This window comes from Capra hircus, chromosome 5 (genome assembly GCF_001704415.2).
Source record: "Capra hircus breed San Clemente chromosome 5, ASM170441v1, whole genome shotgun sequence".
Taxonomy (NCBI): domain Eukaryota; kingdom Metazoa; phylum Chordata; class Mammalia; order Artiodactyla; family Bovidae; genus Capra; species Capra hircus.
In genome coordinates this window covers 44,419,706-44,439,665 of record NC_030812.1, presented here as the reverse complement: position 1 = coordinate 44,439,665, position 19,960 = coordinate 44,419,706, and the positions used below count along the sequence as shown (strand labels likewise).

The following is a 19,960-nucleotide window of genomic DNA, read 5'->3' as shown; positions in this document are numbered from 1 at the left end:
ATGGACAGGGAGGCCTGGCGTGCTGCGATTTATGGAGTCGCAAAGGGTCGGACACGACTGAGGGACTGAACTGAACAGAACTCATCTATTCTAGCTGCAAGATAACATTCATTACCTCTATTCCAACATCTGTCAATGAGACTAAGGATAATAATCACGTTTCAGGACTAGTAAGGATTAGGGCTCCTGTGCTTTGGAGAAGAAGGTAGAGAAAACCACTTACCCAACTACATCAGCCTGGAGATGTGCAAAAGTTCTGAAACAATGGGCAACTGGGTGAATGTCAGAAATTGAGGTTAGGGTCTTGGATGCCTTGAATGAAGGCAGTTGTAATCTATTAAATATTTTTATATTTTAACCCAAATTTCAGAGTTCATATTTTAACTCCAACTATTCTAAGAGAAATAGAGGAGTGATAAAAATAAAATTTATCAATCATGTTAAGATTATCAGTCTAAATCTGTTATCACAAGGAAACAGTGAATTGAGTAGACTAAAAGAAGACAGGTTATCTAAGGCTAGGTTCTTAACTGGGGAGCAAATGAGGTAAACAGTAAATCACTGCTGAGTTCTGCAGATTCAAACTGGAAGAGAGGATGGCAGTGTGAACATACAATTGAAAAGGCACACAATTCTTGTAAGAATTGGTAGAGTGTGGTGACATGACAGGAAGAAAAGTGTAATCGGGAAGACCCTGTTAGGAAAGCCAGATTTCAGACTTTCCCTAATTAACTTCTCATCTTAATTTGAATCATTTCCTTGGCGGATGACTTCCTCCCCAAGTTAGATCAGGCTCTTTTAGTATACATTCATAGAATCATATTTTGTACTTCTTCAGACACTTTCATTTGTTGTGGTTTATAATTGTATGTCTTCTCTCACTGACATCTATGAGAAGGGGTTTTGTCTGGCTTTACTTGCCAGTATCTCCCAAGTACCAAATACAGTGCCTGGGACAAAACAGGTGCTCGATATTTGAATAATTCTCAATTCAAAGAGGAAATGAAAACCGTCAATCAAACTAAAGAATTAAGGAAAATGAGAATATTACATTGTCCTGAAGACTGTGTGCAAAGGTATTCTAAAAGAGGAAACTCACAGTTTTACATCTTTTTATTTTTAAATAAAAATAAATGAATTAAACTTTCTATTGAATAAATCAGGAAAGAATGAAAAAAGTTATGAAGCAAAATCAGAATTTTCGAAAAGGCCAGTAAAATAGTTACCCACAAGACTAATCAAAGGACAAAGAAAACTCAAATGCATGTTTAGAATAAATAAAGTGATGTAACAACAGATGAAATAAATTAAAAATATGGTAAAAGATATGCACAGTTCTGACGAAATACATTAGAACGTCTAAATAAAATGGACATTTTTCTAGAACAATGAAAAGCCAAACTTAAAAAAAAAAATCTGAATAGTACCTACGATGAGCATATACGTAGGTTCATCGTACAGTCTACTCTTGCGTATGTTTAGATTTTATAAGTAAAATGTTTTAAAATATGCTTTCAAGAAGTAATGCTTTCCCCTGTCTCATAAGGGCTAAATTTGCTCAGAACTAACAGTAGCTAACAAGTCGATCAAAACAACACACAGGAAATGTCCAACAAGAAAGGTCCCAGATTGGTATAGCCGGGTTTAGCTAACTCAGGTGGTACGGCAAGGACTCGGCTCGCCTCAGCCAGAGCGCCACGCGCCTGCGCAGGTTAGCTGCTCCGCTAACTGTTCCAGGGCGGAAGCGCGGGTGCCCTGAGCCACGTGACCACGGATGAAAGGGGGCGGGGCGCGCGGGACGTGTTGCCGCGTAGTCGCAGACTGAATGGGCGGCGGCAGAGCATGTGTGCTTCCCTGAGGTTGCTACTCTGCTGGGACCCGAAGGTCGAATGTCTCTCCGCAGCCGGACCGTGAAGCCGGCGGCTGCGAGAACGCGGCGGCCGAGGGGGAGGGAGAGGGCAGCCGGGGACAGGCCGGGCGCCCCTTTCCGAGGCTGACGGCCCCTGGCTACGCGAGAGTCATGGCATCGCTGGCGGATCGAGTACGGGGCAACGGGCGCATCGCGGCCGGGCTCCTACTCAATCTACTGGTGTCCATCTGCATCGTGTTCCTTAACAAATGGATCTATGTCCACTACGGCTTCCCCAACATGAGCCTGACCCTGGTTCACTTCGTGGTCACTTGGCTGGGCTTGTACGTCTGCCAGAAGCTGGACATCTTTGCCCCCAAAAGTCTGCCGCCTTCCAAGCTCCTCCTCCTGGCTCTCAGCTTCTGTGGCTTCGTGGTCTTCACCAACTTATCTTTGCAGAATAACACCATAGGCACCTATCAGCTGGCCAAGGCCATGACCACGCCGGTAATCATAGTCATCCAGACCCTCTGCTACAAGAAAACCTTCTCCACCAAAATACGGCTCACGCTGGTGAGTAGCTTCAGCCGGTTGAGGTGCGCCTCTAACAACTCACCTGGACCGTCTTTCTCCCCCGGGAAGTTTGCGTAACCTTGCGCCATCCTCTTTCCCGTGATAGTAAAATCCACACTTGAGTCATTTGTGAACTTCACGCTTATTTGGGAAAGGTGAAAAAAAGCCATCTTGGCGCTCTGTTGGGCTTTCAGCACAGTAGAGTGTACTTGTGTGAGTTTTAGTAACTACTGTTTGATGGAAAATCCTTATGCTGTGATTTCTGAGTAAGAAAGAAAGCTGTATTGAGTGATGCAAATCTGTATCGGATTAAGTGGAAAATCTCAAACTGACTTTATGATAAACGTTAAATGTCTCTCAGGATATGTTTGCGTTGATATACTGCAGAGGTTTCATAGTTTTACATAAAAAAAGATGGGCTAAAATAATTTTAGTACTTCATAACTTACAGAACTTAAAATCTTAATGCTTTTTTTGGTTATACCCTTGTATTTCTATGTTTAGACACTAGTTTTGTAGTCCATTTACTCTGATGTGTTTGCATGTGGTATTTTCGTGCGAAGTGCAATGCATCGACTCATTATTTTACCCAGAATTTTAAATAAAAGTAAATGTGAACAAAAATATAGAATTATTTCATTCAACTTTGAGGAAGTAGGATTAACAGTTTTTTTTTTTTTCACATGGAAGAATATTTGTAGAGGTTCATTGTTTCCTGTGACATTTTTATGGTTAACCTTGTAAGACACTGTGAAAGGAATGCTAATTTTATGTCTCATAAATTTAATCTGAACAACATTTACTTCTTTTTCTTTACAGATTCCTATAACTTTAGGTGTAATCCTAAATTCTTATTATGATGTGAAGTTTAATTTCCTTGGAACGGTGTTTGCTGCTCTTGGTGTTTTAGTTACATCCCTTTATCAAGTGGTTGGTAATTTTTTTTTTTTCTTTATGTGCCTTTTAGCAGGTTTCATAAATTTTGAAGCTGTGCCCCAAGGTTTAGGCAATACAGTATAGAGACAATAGACTGTTGGGAAGAAAGCATAATTGCATAAATTGCCTGACTCAAGTTGAAGAGAAGAAAGGAGACAGAAATGTGGGTGTATGGTGTTCACCAAGTATCTCCCTATCTGTTTGTAAGTGTATGGGAAATCCTTACAAAATAGTAATAAGACTTTTTTACTTGAGGATTGTGTTCATGGGTTTTGTGGTATTTATCATTTACTCTTTAATTATGATGTTACTGTGAAGGAGTAAATACAGATCCAAAAAATTGAACAGGAAAGGAAAATTTCAGATTTATAAATCTTTGCCTCGAAAGATATACCGCTGTTACAGCTTGTATATTCTAATCATTTGTCTCTGTTAGTATATTATAGCAATGGGTATTTCACTTCTTGTGCTAGCCTGATGCCTTGCCTGTGGGAGGCATTTACTGAAAATTTGTTCATGGATTTATTTACGTCATTACCGTAAAATCTCAACAAGTATTTTTTGTTTGTTTCTTATATAGTGGGGAAAAGAATAATGAATGACGAAGGGTACAGTGAAACAGTATTTTCTCTATACTGAAAACCTTGGACTGAAAATTCTGGGTATGCCTGCATGGGGAATCAGAGCCAAATGTGGGATCAATTTGACTTTGTTCACAAGCATCCCCTATTGTATACTAAGGCATTTTTATTATGAATGTTAGGAATTTAATAATGCAGCCTTAGCATTTTCTAGTACTGGTTAGTTCAGAAACATTGTTATGTGAAAATTTTGGGGTTGAATAAACTTCTTAGTGGCAGAGAAGCAGTTTAAATAAAAGAGAGCAGTGACATGAAAGGCAGGAGCACCCACTCAGTCTTGTCACTTAGCCCCAAGATATTCTTTTACTACAGAGAGAAATCAGAGGAAGCTCAGGTTTGTGCTTTAAGAAAACTGCATTTGGGCATACTTCAATGAGTTTAAATTTTTCATTAGATACTATTTATCTTTTTTGTTAAATGGACTTTTTTGATTCAGTATGAATTATTTGTTAGAGCAGGAAATTTTATTTGTTGAACGTTAAAATTTCTTGTATCCTTTACGTATAACTTCAATTCAGAGTACTCACAGTACTCACTGGCCACGCCAATATGACCATTTTTGTTCAGACAAGTTTCAAAATTGATATAGATTGCAATCAAAGAATTCTGTATCTCTCAGGTAGATATTTGAAATGAGATTGACCAAAGAATGATTGTAGACTAGACTAAATTATGGGCAAAGTTTTTGATTATTGGTAAATGGTAAAAGTATGGTTACAGAATAGATATATTCCCCAAAAAATTCATTTTAAGGAAAGTTGTATTTTCCTATTGTATCCTTGTATAATTTCCAAGTTATTTCTTCTCATACTACTAGGGCACTGAAAGGAATTAAGAGATGAGTTAAGAGCTGAATGAGTTAAGATGAATTAAGAGCTGTTAGATTTAGTTGTAGAAAGATGATTGAGTCTTTCCTCCATTCAGCAGACATTTCTTCTGCTTTATACTCAGCCTTGATACAGAGATGAAAAGCAGCTATAATCCAGTATCGAAGAAATGCATGGAGAAAGCTGATCACAGGTAGTATAGCTCAGGGTATGAGGAAAGTTCTGAGGAACACCACAGAGAGACAATTCTGCTAGGAGGTGGTGGTGAGGTAAGGCTTTATGGGAAAGTTCAAATTGAAGAACGCATAGGAATTTGCTTAGCAGAGTAATATAGCAGAGGTCTTTGCAATGATGTGTGAAAATACAGAGCATTTTTGGAGAAGTTGGTTCTTTTTGGTGAGACTGGACTGTAGTTGCTTGGTGGAAAGACAAGGCTGAGGGGTGGGTGAGACCAGATTTCAGAGTCTTGAGTATCATGTGGAGGAAGTGTGCCCTTTATCTTGCAGGCACCAGGACAGGAGTTCAGAGAGGGCAATGAGTTGATCATTCCCTGTGTCCCAGAAACTTCTGGCGGTAGTGAAGAATGAGTAAGAGGGAAGACAGGTTGACAGGCAGAGCAGTCAGGAAGTGCTCCATGGTTTAAGGGGAAGACAGGAAAGACATGAACAAGGACAGTGGTACTGGACATGGAAAGGAAAAATCAAACTCTGGACACCTTTTGGAGAAAGAATTAGTAAGACTGAACTGAATGTGAGAGTGCAGACCCTACTGAAAATGAGTCTGATCCTTGGAGGAGACTATATCATTAATTATTGGAGCAACACAGGAGGAGCTCATTTGGGGAAAAAAGTGATCAGCTTAATCCTAAATAAGCTCCTGCAGATGATCTAAGTGAAATGATCAGTAAGCTGTTAAAGGAGTGACTTAAAGGATGCTCAAGGAAGAAGGTCAGAGCTCTAGGTGTCAGCAGATAGGAAAAGATAAGTTGGGGAGGTAAAAGAGGAAAGCTAGACATCTCCCTTACAGATAGTAGGGAAGGAAGAGGTGAGTGAGAAAGCAGCACAAACCAGAGGTCAAGTTCTTCCAAGAGCAGTTGCAGGTTCTGCAGAGGGCTCCAGCTGGAAGGGGGCCGAGGGCAGTCCATCAGTGTGGCTGCTGGAGGTGAAAGTGCCCTATCGGGGAGCAGTTTCATGAGAAGGGTGACAAGCAGAAGCCAGGCTGCGCTGCAGTGAGGGCAAGTGGAGGCCTGAGAGTCACCACCATTCCAGGCCTGCTATCTCGTGTCAGACCCGCAGCTGCCCATAGAGGCTGCTAAGGCTGCGCGTACACCCTCTGCCTTCATTTTCGCTCACTGTGGTGTCCCAAGCAAAAGAATCAACTCTTTGTCCTTCATGTTCACAGCAGACTCTTAGTAAGGCTGGCAGGATAATGCTTCACATTTCCTGCTCTTCTATTTTTGTCTTGGTGAATTTCTGTAGACTTAGCGTTTATGTAACAGGATACCCGGACCTACAGGAAAAAGAATTATATAGGAGCAGTTATTCAAAAAAGCCTGGCTGTTCTTGCTAGGTATTATATTCAGACAGTCCTATCAAACTTTCTTTAAAACCTCTTTTTCAGTTACATTTCTGAAGCATTTTGAGAACTGAAAGGGTTTGAGGCTGTGGAGTGTCTGTTCTAAGCATAGCCTTTTTAGGGGTTGTGATTATCTATAGTTTATTAGGGGGGATTATTCACAGAAAAGTCAGCCATAGAGAGGGAGGTTCCTTCTACTCTGCCACTGATTGAGTTTTCTGAAGTTAACGAAAAGCTCTCACATACCCCTTTCTGACCACACACGTTGGTGGCCACCTGGGATAAATGAGGTTTCTGTTCGTCTCCAGTTAAGAGTCTGCCCTGCCTCCCAGTCTTCATTTTGGGGGCCATTTTTAGAAAGAAATGAAGTCTGACAGTGCATCTGTGTTCCTTCTTATCCTGCTTGTGAAGATTAGCCTGCTTATTCCTGCTTATAAATATCCATACCTGCCTGATTTTCCCAAGATCTCTGATACCTATGCATTGGTTTTCCACATTTACTAGGATCTGGAGGGAAGAGAGAATTTTTTTTTCCTCCTTTAATAGTAAGAAAATCAATCATCAGACATGGAATATAGAAAACTCCTTTTATCCAAGGAGCTTACAAGATATACATATATATATTATTGATCTTTGATATCTTAGGCATTTCCTCTTCCCTAAGCCCTACCCCTCATTCCCATGTTTGTGGCCAAAATTGCATCTTTTCTTTGTTGAGTACCACAGTTTTTTCTACCTAACTTGTTCTCTCTTCTGAATTTCAGTGGGTAGGAGCCAAACAGCATGAATTGCAAGTAAACTCGATGCAGCTGCTGTACTACCAGGCCCCGATGTCGTCTGCCATGTTGCTGATCGCTGTGCCCTTCTTTGAGCCAGTGTTCGCAGAAGGAGGAGTATTTGGTCCCTGGTCAGTCTCTGCTTTGGTAAGTTCTAATTGTTTGGGTGGGTGTCTAAGAAACAAGACAGTAATAATTACTAATGCAATTTTTAGTTTTCAGAGTGCTAGCTCGGATCCATTCTCACATTTAATCTTTAAAATCACACTTTAAGGGAGGCAAGGTAAGATTATTCCTTTCTTTAAAATTTAATTATTTAGTTAGTTATTTGGGGCTGTTCAGGGTCTTTGTTGCCGCACAGGCTTTTCTCTAGCTGCGACAGGCAGGGGCTCATCTCCAGTTGCTGTGCGCAGGCTTCTCATTGCGGCGGCTTCTCTTATTGTTGAGGCGGGCTCTGGGGCGTGCAGCTTCGGTAGTCGTGGCGTGTGGGCTCAGGAGTTGGGGCTCTCGGTCTCTAGAACACAGGGTCAGTAGCTGTGCATGGGCTTAGTTGCTCCGAGTCCTGTGGGATCTTCCCGGACCAAGGATTGAACCTGTTCTTGCGCATTGGCAGGCGGATTCTTTACCGCTGAGCCACCAGGGAAGCCCAGAGATTTTTCTTTAGATGAAGAAACTGAGGCAGAGAAAGATAAGGGACTCGCTTAGGGTGCAACAGCTAGTCAGTGGTAAAACCAGGGCTAAAATTCAGGTCTTCCGATGCCTGGTTACTATGCTAAGCAAGCCTATTTGTTGTCCAGTCACTCAGTTGTGTCTGACTCTGCGACCCCGTGGACTACAGCACGCCAGGCTTCCCTGTCCTTCACTATCTGCTGGAGCTGGCTCAAACTCAAGTCCATTGAGTCAGTGATGCCATCCAACCACCTCATCCTCTGTCGCTCCTTTCTCCTCCTGCCTTCAGTCTTTCCCAGCATCACATCGGCCCTTCACATCATCTGGTGGCCGAAGTATTGAAGCTTCAGCTTCAGCATCAGTCCTTCCAATGAATATTCAGGGTTGATGTCCTTTAGGATTGACTGGTTTGATCTCCTTGTTGGCCAGGGGACTCCTAAGAGTCTTCGCCAGCACCACAGTTTGAAAGCACCAGTTCTTCAGTGCTCAGCCTTCTTCATGGTCCAGCTCTCGCATCCGTTCATGACTACTGGGAAAACCATATTGGCTTTTCCACTATGGCTGCAGTCACCTTCCACAGTGGTGCCAAGCTGTGTAGCCCACAAATATTTGGGGCATTTATTTTTTTATAATGAAAATATAGCTTTGTTGATTTTATTGTAATAATATATGTAGTTCATATTATATATATTTTTGAACATACATAAAATTATAAAGTGAAAGTCCCCGTGAATCCTGCCACACTAGGATAATCACCTTTACCACTTTGGTAACGATCATTTCATGGGTCTTTTTGAATCCACAGATAAATGCACCTTGTGTGTATATTTAATTTCATATATATGTAACCATATTACTTATGCTGTTTTTATCCTGGGTTCTTTTTCCCCAGCCCTGCTACCCATACACACTTCATCATCCCATTACCCCACTCCTTCTCCTTAAAGTAAGTCATGTTAATATTCTAGTGTTTGTTCTTGCATATTTTCCTCTGTGCTGTACATACCATCATATAAACACATACAACATGCCCAAGCATACATACACATATGTATACTTAAACTATACACTTGTTTCTTTTACAAAAGTGGGATCCTATTACACAAATTTTCTTTTTTTAGAAATTCAAGCAAGGCTTTATTGGGACCCTGCTGTGTTAGCAGGGCCTTATGATTTTCTGTATCTTGCTTTTCTCACTTAACAGTGTCTCATAAAAATATCTTCACATCATTCTTTTGATGACTGTATAATAGTTACAGTTCTTAACTACCATAAACAGTATTGTGTAAACAGCCTTGTACATGTGGCCTTACGAACTGGGCCTTTTTATTCTGTGAAATAGAGTCTTAGAATGGAATTGTCAGATCAAAGGGGTCTGTACTTTGGGGACATTGTTTTAATAAAGTTAGAAAGTATAGCCCCCCTACTTACAAAAGGAACTTCTGTTTCCCATACATTTAACGCAGGGCATGGGCATGTCTGTTTTGTAGGTGGTGGTAATTTATCAAACTACTGTAGTTTGGGTACCTTAGACTAGGAGGGGAGAGGCTATATGTGACTGGTCCTCTGACATTTAAAAATGAGGACCTCAGCAGAAAGACCATAAATAAAGGTCAAAAAAACAAGAGCACAGCAGTCTGAGACTGCTGAATAAGGGAGAATCACCTTCATTGTCTCTAGAGGGCATCATTGTCTCAAAGTGTAATTGTGTTTTTAATGATGTGAAGGTCATCAAGGAATAGGCTTGTGATGTACTGTGAGCTCTGTAAAATTAACAATGATACATTCCTAGAAACAATTATTAAAATCTTTAAGGGGCAAATTTCTCTTAGTTAAAAATTTAGTGGGCCTCACTGTTGTTTAAAAAAAGAAAGTAAGGTATTACTGTTTCTAATTAAAAGAGCAAATCCAACTCCCCTGGTCTAGTTACAACTGCACTGATTTAAAAACTGAGAAAACCCATATGGGACAGAAAGAGTCTTCAAATATGACATGTTTTCTTTGGAATTTAAACTCCTTAATAATTCAAATTGTAACTAATATTTTCTCTAAATTCTATTTCAGCAGTAGATAATGGTTTTATAACCTTTTTTAAATTTTTTATTTTATATTGGCATACAGTTGATTAACAGTGTTATGTTATTTTCAGGTATATAACAGAGTGATTCAGTTATACATATACATGTATCTGTTGTTTTTCAAATTCTTTTCCCAATTAGTTGTTTTAGAATATTGAGCAGAATTCTCTGCACTCCACAGTAAATCCTTGTTGGCCATCCATCTTCAATATAGCAGTGGGTACATGTCCATCCCAAACTCCCTGGCTATCCCTCCTCCCCACCCTTCACCCCTAGTAACCATGAGTGTGTTCTCTAAGTCTGTGAGTCTGTTTCTGTTTTATACAAAAGTTCATTTGTATCTTTTTTTTTTTTTAAAGATTCCGCATATCAGCGATATATGATATTTCTTTCTCTGTCTGACTTGTTTTCTAACTTTTAACATGAAATTGTGGGATATGTGTGGACAGAATGTCATGCGTGTCTACAGTGGGACAGCCCATGGTCTCCCATCCTCAGCCAAGCAGGTTTACCCATGTCCCACGCACACACCTCGGCTTCCGTTCCTCTGCTTTGACCCATACTGTTTCCTGCCCCTGTTATTTCTTTTTCTAATCTAAACATACATTTGAAATCCAAAGACTTTTCTTGCTATTCCAGCCCAAAAGGACATCTCCTGTCTAGAGGAGCCTATAGAACCTGCTCTCTGCTTGCCTGTTAATGAGGTTAGACCTCAAGACTGATTTTCTCTTCTTGCCTTAGCTGTGCGTCTTGTATTGCACTGTCATTTAGTCGCTCAGTTGTGTCTGACTCTTTCTGACACCATGGACTGTCCGTGGGAACTGTCAGGCAAGAATGCTGGAGCGTGTTATCATTTCCTTCTCCAGGGACTCTTCCTGATCCAGGGATCGAACCCGCATCTCGTGCAAGCCTCCTGCATTGCAGGCAGATTCTTTACTGCTGAGCCACTGGGGAAGCTTCATTTGGTTAAGAGGTAGCACAGCAGAGCCAGTTGGGAGCAGAGACTCCAGAATCAGACTGCCCTGTGTTTAGATCTTGGCCCTTCCACTTACTAACTGTGTGTCTTAGGCAAGTTACTTGACCTCTTTGTGCCATTTTCTTGTCTGTGAAAAGGGAAAATATTTTATTCTCTCATGGCTGTTTGCAACAATTAAATGAGTTAGTACATGTAATATATTTAGAACAATTCTTGTTGCTTAGTCAGCACGATGTAAGTATAAGCTGTGATTATATTATAAAGATTTTTATGATGTCCTTGAGTGGTTTCTGAAATCTTTGAGGGCAAGAACCCATTGTGTTCCTTATAAGGCCTGGGCTAGTTTTGTGGATATCGAATGAATGCCTACTGATTCAATTTAAATAAGAATAAAATGAGCGATTCAAAGGAAAAAAGGTGTGAAAGGATATATGCCAATGTATTAACTGTGCTGAGTGGTTGGGATTATAAGAATTCCTTATGAGTTCTCTTCACAGGGAAAAATACTTAAATACTTTTCCCTGTATGTTTAATTTTATATATGTGTGGATGGTAGATGTTCTCTATTCTTGCCCTGGTAGCCATTCCATAATGGTTGGTTGGTTTATGGTTTAGTTGCTCAGTCGTGTCCAACAGTTGCGACCCCATGGACTGTAGCCTGCCAGGCTCCTCTGTCCATGGATTCTCCAGGCGAGAATACTGGAGTGGGTTGCCATTTGCTTCTCCAGGGGATCTTTTCCACCCAGGAATCGAACATGGGTCTCTTGCATGGCGGGCAGATTCTTTACCAACTGAGCTACAAGGGAATCCTATTTCGTAATGTGTGTAGGTCAAATCATGATGCTGTACACCTGAAACTTACACAGTGCTGTGTGTCAGTTACATCTCTGTGAAAGTAGAAGGAAAAAAATCCGTTATGTTCTTTTTGCTCATCTTTATTTTCTAATTTTTCCATGATGAATATATTATTACTTTTATAATAAATTATTACAAAATAATTTTTCACGGATAGATAAGAAAAACTAACCTGGCAGTTTACATTCAGAGTCAGCATATTGTTGAAGAATTTTCCATTGCGTTTTGTAGACAAAATTGCAGTTTCAAATACTACTCATTCTGCTTTTTTACGCTCAGTTCTTGCTTTCTCTGAGCTTGATTATCTCTTTTTAAAAATCTTATTTTGGGAAATTCCCTGGCAGCCCAGTGGTTTGGACTCCATGCTTCCACTGCAGGGTCCCGGTTTCGGTACCCTGATCGGGGAACTAGGATCCCACCAGGTACTGCGGTGTGGCCAAAAAAAAGGTCTTGGTTTTTAATGGTTGACAGAAGTTCCTGATGAAGTATATTTTCACTTGATGATTGTAATGATTGCAGCTGCTTTTCATTAATGATTCTTTTGGTTTATTTGTAGCTGATGGTCCTGCTCTCTGGAGTAATAGCTTTCATGGTGAACTTGTCGATTTATTGGATCATTGGGAACACTTCACCAGTCACGTATCCTTTTTCTAACAGTTCACAAATGTATAGTCTTTTATATTCTCCAAAACTCTGTCACACTGATTTCTTTATTTGAGTCTCACACTTACTATTGCATGGCCTAAATTGAGTAGATTGGGTTATTTTTAGTCTTTATGGAGATTTAACAAACTGTGAACTGGGGAGATGGGTCAGCTTTCTGTATCATAAATGCTTTTGAATTTTCTTAAGGAATAGGTGAGCTTTTCCCGTATCAGAATTAATGCAGAGCACCAGTCCTTGCACATAAACATTTGTTGAGTTGAATACTGAGGTAAATACTTAGGTTTCCCATCACTTTTCAGTTATTGATAATTTAATAATAATACAAAGGAGTGGTTAATCTAAGTAATAATTTCAGACCAGTCACTCTGGCTTGTGAGTTTATTTTTGTACTTGTCTGGCTGGGTGTGCCTGCTTTTCTCAATATTACTTCACATTAAGAAGTGAAGTCATGACTTGAAGATCTTAATCAAACTCAGCTGCCCATTTTTAGCATTTCACCTATATTGAGTGAATACTGAGCTGTCCACAAAGTATAAAACAGCACATTTGACAGCTATCAATAAATAACAACAGTTCTGATAGTAATAATTAAAAAAAGAACAAAAGCAACACTTAACGTTTCTTCTGTGCCAGGAGCTGTTTGAAACACCTTCTGTGTATTAACATTTAGTTTTTATAGCAGCTCAGTGAAGTAAATTCTGTCTTTGTTCTGCAGAAGAGGAAGTGGAGGTGCAGAGGGGTTGAATAACTCACTTGGAGTATGGTGTCCAGGTTTGAACCTGGGTGGTCTAGCCAGGACTTGTGCTGCCAGATCAAGGCATCCAAGTATGTGCCCTAACTAAGAACATCCATTCATTCATTCAACAAATATTAACTGAACGCCCACTGTAAACCATTCCTTGACTTAGTAAATATTCACATACTGAGTATCTACTGTATGTCAGGCATTGAAGATACAGTGAACTGAAGAGACAAAAATCTCTGCTCTCACAGGCTTAAGTTCTGGGGAGAAAGGCTATAAGTAAGGAATGAAATGTGCATATGCAGTGTTATATAGTGTCAAGTGATGAGGAGAAAGAGATGAAGCAGGGAAGGGGTTGTGGAATATTGGGGACAGGGTGAAGTTTTATGCAAGGTAGACAGGAAGGCCTCAGCAAAACGGATACTTTTGAGTAAAGACCTGAAGGAAGTGAGGTTGTTCCACGCAGAGTAGGATGGATAGCATTGCCAGGCACAGGGAACAGCAGGCGAGAGACTGGAAGGAACAAGAAACCTGTGTGGCTGGAGCAAGGGGAACACAGGGTCGCTTTAGGAGGACTCAGAGTAATACGGGGTCAAACTGAGCAGAGCTTTTACATGAGATGTGAAGCCACTGAGCAGGGCATGACATGATTTTATGTCTGTTTTAGTAGGATCCCTCTGGGCTATTGTGTTGAGAACAGGCAAGGCAAGGATTTTCAACCTCAGTGCTACTGACCTTTTGATCCAGACAGTTCTTTGTTGCAGAGGCCTGTCCTGTCCATTGGAGGATGTTTAGCAGCATTACTGGCCTCCACTCACCAGATAGCAGTAGCACCCTTTTCCCCAATTTTGAAAACCAAAAACGTGTCCTTGCCCAGACGACAGAATCACTCCCAGTTGAGAACTACTGCATTGAAAGGGGCAAGAGATGAAGAGAAGCCATCTGCTGCTGCTGCAGTATGCTAAGTTAGAAGCTGCACTGCTTTGGTACCGGGAGAGTCACAGTGGACGCAGTGAGAAGTGATTGGACTCTGGATGTATTTCCAAGTAGAGCCAGCAGGTTTTGCAGGCAGATTGGATGTGGAGAATGAGAGAGGAAAGAAGGTTGACTCAGCCAGCTTTGAGCCTGAGCCCCTGGTGGCGTACAGTTGCCATGGACTGAAATAGGACAGCCTGAAGGAGGTGTGGAGGTGGGGAGGAAGACCAGGTGCTCAGTTTGGGGTGAAACAAGTCAGAGAGTTCAAGATCGAGGTCTTGGCCAGAGGGATTCTGGAGAGATTTGGTGGTGTGTAGATGTGGTTTGAAGCAGTGAGTCTGGCTGACATTACTAAGCACACAAGAAGAGGAAAAAATGGTGTCTACAGATCAAGTCCTGGGTCACTTCAGTGTTTAGAGTTTGCAGAGATGACAGGAGCCAGGCGGAAGGGGCAGCGAAGGAGCAGTTGAGGTGGAAGGAAGGAGGAGAGGGCGTAGAAACCAAGTGAGGAGGAGGGGAGTCAGCTGTGTCCAAGGCTGCTGCCAGGTCAAGTTCAGGCAATTGAGGAAAGGCTTGGTGAGGTGCAGGCACTGATGATTTTGACGAGAACTTCAGAATGTCCAGGTGGAAGCCGACTGGAAGAAAGTGCAGAATTAGAGGAGTTGGAGATGTTGAATATAGCTTGCTTCTGTTTTTTTTTTTCCTAATTTACAAAAGGATTCACTGAAGAATTTCTTTAAGTTTGCCTTTCCTCTCATATAAATATCTTTAACAGACCTTGACCACTTAAAAGAAAGGCTGAGGAGTAAGGAAATGCTGGCATGTGGGAGCCAGTGCACTTGAAGATAGCTCATAATTGAAAATGAAGCCTGCTTTATTATGGTTATAATTAGCATCCTTGAGAAGGTCCTCTGTCCCACAGGAAAATTACCCCTACTGAGGGAGGCAAGCACTGGTACCCTGGTGACCTGACCTGTTCTCTCCTGCCCAGACGGAACTTCCTGGTTGCTTAGTTGGGCTCCGAGCAGAGGAGGGAACCTGGACTTTGAGGTTGGGCAGGTCCAGGCATGCAGGTGCAGCTCTGCTGCTGCCTCAGCGAGTTGTGGGAGATCTCTGTCCCACTCTCATTATGAAATGGGGGTCATGGTACCCACATGATTAGGTTGCTGTAAGTGTCTGAGAGAATGTGTGTCCAGCACCTGGCCAGTGTTTATTAGGTGTAAGGATCGCTGTTACTGGGCTTCTCTGGTAGCTCAGCTGGTGTAGAATCCACCTGTAATGCAGGAGACCCCGGTTCGATTCCTGGATTGGGGAAGTTCCCCTGGAGAAGGGATAGGCTACCCACTCCAGTATTCTTGGGCATCCCTGGTGGCTCAGACAGTTAAGAATCTGCCTACAATGTGGGAGACCAGGGTTCAGTCCCTGGGTTTGGAAGATCCGTGGGAGGAGGACATGGCAACCCATTTTTGCCTGGAGAATCCCCATGGACAGAGGAACCTGGCAGGCTATAGTCCATAGGATCACAAAGAGTTGGACATGACTGAGTGACTAAGCGCAGCACAGCACTGCTGTAAATAGCTCACATATAGGGACCTTACTGGGTGCTTAAAGCTGTGTGTATATTAGCTTAGTTAATCCTCACAATGACGCCGGGGCAGAGTGGTAGCTCTTTCTAGTATTATTAGGAAGAGTACATGGGTACATATCAGACATCTGAAATATAAAGTACTAATTCATATAGAAAAAACGATTTAAAACTCAGTAAGAATAACTTGTAAAGGTACCAGTTGTGTCTTTAGTTAGCCTTTTAAATGAACAGTGATTTGGAAATGCCTTAATCCAGCAGCAAGTTACGAGCAGTAACTTCAACTCAGCTTGAGTAAATTCAACTCAAACATGGACTTTAGAGTTAAATAGACCCATCTATGTTTGACCTCTGGCCCTGCCACTTATTAATTCTGTGAGCTAAGTTACTTAAAATCCTCGAGCCTCCACTGTTGTAAATGAGAAGAGTGCTATTGCAGTGAAGGGAAATATGACGCTTAAATATTATAAAATGGTGTTAGATATGCATCTGGCATAGTGCCTGGCAAGTCACTGGTGCTCAGGGCTAGTCCTCCCCTGTCCCTGATTCCCTCCTAAGCTTAAGCACACTGGCTGTATTGCCCTTGAGTCAGCCCTCTGGCGCCTTACACGTCTCACCTCATTTGCCAGGGGAAGTTTTGAAATGGCTCCATAAAACAGCAACACGAATTGATCTACAAAAGAGCTTCTCTGTAACTTGTTCTGAATCCCTTTCCCAACTTTGTATCGCAGCCCCTTCTCTCTTGTTTGGGGAGGTCAGCAGGGAGAGTAGTTGAGGGAGTCTCCTATCACTGATTAATTACTGAAAGCTACCCGAAGAAACTAGGATTCACCCAGGGCTTCACTGAAGTTCCTGCTCTTTAAACTTGGGAGCTGCTCTTCAGTCTGGGTTTCATGTGCTTCTCTCCAGCCATCGGAAGCCTTAGCTCTGTGTGTGTGTGTGTGTGTGAGAGAGAGAGAGGAGAGAGAATATAAAACATCTAGCTTGTTATTCTTTTTTATCCTTACCTATAAACCTCAGCTATAACATGTTTGGACACTTCAAGTTCTGCATTACTTTATTTGGAGGATATGTTTTATTCAAGGATCCACTGTCAATTAATCAGGGTCTTGGCATGTTATGTACATTATTTGGCATTCTTGCCTACACCCGTTTTAAACTCAGTGAACAAGAAGGAAGTAAGAGTAAATTGGTGCAACGTCCTTAATTAGGTTTTTGTAGAGAAAAAGTTGCCTGAACATAACAAAAAAAGTATTAGGTGGGCAAGTTACTTTCAAAGAAGAAATGAAAATTATGTTGCAAAATTCATTAAATGATCATTTACAAAAAGTCATGCAAAAGAAATTTTATTCGTAAATATGACTTAGTTGGGGATTTTCTGGTGGTCCAGTGGTTTGAGACACCATACTTTCGCTGCCAAGGGTCCAGGCTCAATCCCTGGTCAGGGAGTTAAGATCCTGCAAGCTGTGTGGCGTGACCAAAAAATAATAGTAATAAAATTAATTAAAAAGTAAAATAAATAGAACTTTCTCTTTTAGAGTACCTTGTAAGAAAAACTTTATCCTCTAAAGCATGGCTCATGCTTCTTTTCAAAGGTTATTCTATGAAGTATATAAGATGGTTTGGTTATATCAAATGAAGTACATGAAATTAAAGTTTTATAATGCTGACAAAGAAATTCAGATCACTGTACCACAAATGTGTAATGGCTTTTAAGAAAGGACACATAGGATTCCTCGACTTGCTCATAGGTGGTCCCCAATATGAGTTCTATTATAATTGAAGCCAGAGTATTCAAGTCAGAATTTAAGGCTAGCATTTCTATTTTAGTTGTTTTAGTATAACTTCTTGCTTTTTTCATTTACAGAAATGACATATGATTATTGGAAAGCAAAGTGCAGTAAAGGAGATCATAAGGCAAAAACCAGTTCTAAAAGTATTCTTCTTCTAGTAGAAAGTGGATATAAGAAGTTAATGTTATCAGAAAACCTACAGTTTCTATGGGTGTTCTCTTGCTGAGCTCTCAGTGAGCTCTTGAAACTATACATGAAGTTCAAAAATAAAAGAGCTCCATGTTTAAACGACTCAAAGAAAAGACTGCGGGAGAAATTGAGCAGGTTTCTTCTTATCCTGGTGACTGTTCTCCTGGCTTCTTTGAGCAATTCATGTTAATGATTGCTTAAGACTACCTCCCAGCCATCACTCCCCCACACCCACATGTGAGGTATCTTTGACACTGAAGGGTTTGGAGTGAATTGTGTCAGCCTTTCTAAGTGGGCTAAGGAAAATTCTTGAGCAGCAAGTCAAGGTAGATGTTATCAGAGATTAAGCAGAAACTTGGTGAAGATATGAGGAAAGATTTGAAAGAGAAGTAGAGAAATAGTCAATATTTAATAAGTTCCATGAATTTTTTAAAGGGATAATTAAATAAATTCTAGGGGAAATACATGATTTTACTTAAGAATATAATAGTGTCACATATTGAACTGCCAAATCTATTACTGGCTTCCCACTCTTGACATTTGAGAATTCAAAGCAGTTGTTGATAACCTCTCACAATAAATTGATTGAGCCGGATAATCCCTCTTATAATATTTCTTTTTCTAAATGTTATTTAGAAACTTCAAGTGAGAAAAACAGCTCTTTGGAGGATGAAAGGTCACATGTATAAAATACACCTTTTAGGACCATTTTTTTTTACTGGCCTATTTGAAATGCAAAGCCTCACTGAAAATCGATTTTGACAGAATTTCAATGTATCAGTCATTCTGTTGTGTGATTTTTATGTGTGGTGTTCTGTTATTGTTTTAAATAATTTTGGTTCTTCTCAGTTTCCAAAGATACATTTTATTGTGCTAAGAAATACAAAGCAATTTGTCTTGCTAGATGAGCTTCAGGAGTTAACGTTTGTCTAAGGAATGTTCTCTGTGTTTTAAATGAACATATAATTGTTTACCAAAAGCTGGAGAAAAGTACTTGAGTATTTCAGAGGATCATTTGACTTCTGTGCACTAACATCTGAGTCGATTTGTGCCATTTACAGATTCTTCTTAACTGTAAATGCAACTTGGGGGGTTATAATAAATGTTGGGGGAGAGTTGTACTAAATGACTGATGTCAATAGGGATTCAAGGAAGGCTGGAGCAAGATAGTGTGCGGTGGGGTGGTTATGGATCTATAAGTGAATAAAATATATACTACTGGAACTAGAGTCTGATAAACATTTTTTGCCCTGAAGACTGTCTTCCTTTGAAAAGGAAATTCCTGGGAGGAAAATGGACCAGATGATGAGGACCAACCGCGGAGACAAACCAGTAATTCTCTGCTATGGAAGAAAACATGCTGGTTGTCCTTTTGTTAAGGATGTAATTACACTTGTTTTTTATTGTATATTAGATGACCATACTGCAGTTTTTACCTGTTATAAATAAAGAGAACTCGATGTTTTTACTTTCAAGTTGCATGTTAGAACCAGTGGAGGAAGGATGGCGTCTGTGTGTATGCAGGAGTGACGCTGGCCTGTCCAGCTCCTGAATTTGCATCACCTAAGGAAACAGAAGAGAAGGGGATGACGGAGGATGAGATGCTCGGATGGCATCACTGACTCCATGGACATGAGTTTGAGCAAACTCAGGGAGTTGGTGAAGGACAGGGAGGTCTGGCTTGCTGCAGTTCATGGGGTTGCAAAGAGTCAGACACAATTTAGGCACTAAGCGCCAGCAACAAAGAAAGTCCTTATCTCTTTTTTAAAAAAGATAAAGGAGGGCCATCCCTGGTGGTCCAGTGGTTATGAACCTGCCTTTCAGTGCAGGTAGTGTGGGTTCAATCCCTGGTCAGGGACCTAAGATCCCACATGACTTGGGACATCTAAGCCTGTCCCACACTACTAATCCCGCACACAACTAGAGTCTGTGCGCCACAAGGGAGATCTGATGTAACCAAATAAGTCAAAAAATAAATATTTTTATAAATAAAATCACATAAAGAAGAAATCCTCTTCTCTGTGAAATGAAGCCAATGTTCTCCTGTTCATTTTTAAAAATACTTTTTAAACCTTGCTAGTTTCAAATCACTAGTTATCTTTTCTAAAAAATCTATTAATAAGCAACTAATGGAGCACTCCACATTGACCCCATTGGTGATTAGTTGTTGGGTGAATGAATATGCAGAATGGTCAAAGGAGAAGGTCTGAAGAAAAGAATGAAGACCGTATTTATTAGATATATTCTGTTTTGCC

General features: G+C 40.7%; 1 protein-coding gene across 2 annotated transcripts; it reads left to right on the top strand.

Annotated features, from left to right (window-relative positions):
* On the top strand, positions 1,787 to 19,180 carry SLC35E3 (solute carrier family 35 member E3). 2 transcript variants are annotated; one of them, XM_005680200.3, is made up of 5 exons: positions 1,787 to 2,422; positions 3,242 to 3,352; positions 7,166 to 7,324; positions 12,312 to 12,394; positions 16,744 to 19,180. In XM_005680200.3, exons 1-5 carry the CDS (start codon positions 2,021 to 2,023, stop codon positions 16,928 to 16,930), a joined length of 942 nt encoding a protein of 313 aa, XP_005680257.2. In that variant the 5' UTR covers positions 1,787 to 2,020; the 3' UTR covers positions 16,931 to 19,180. The 2 variants fall into 2 exon arrangements, with proteins under 2 accessions (XP_005680257.2, XP_017903459.1); XM_018047970.1 differs by lacking the exon at positions 3,242 to 3,352.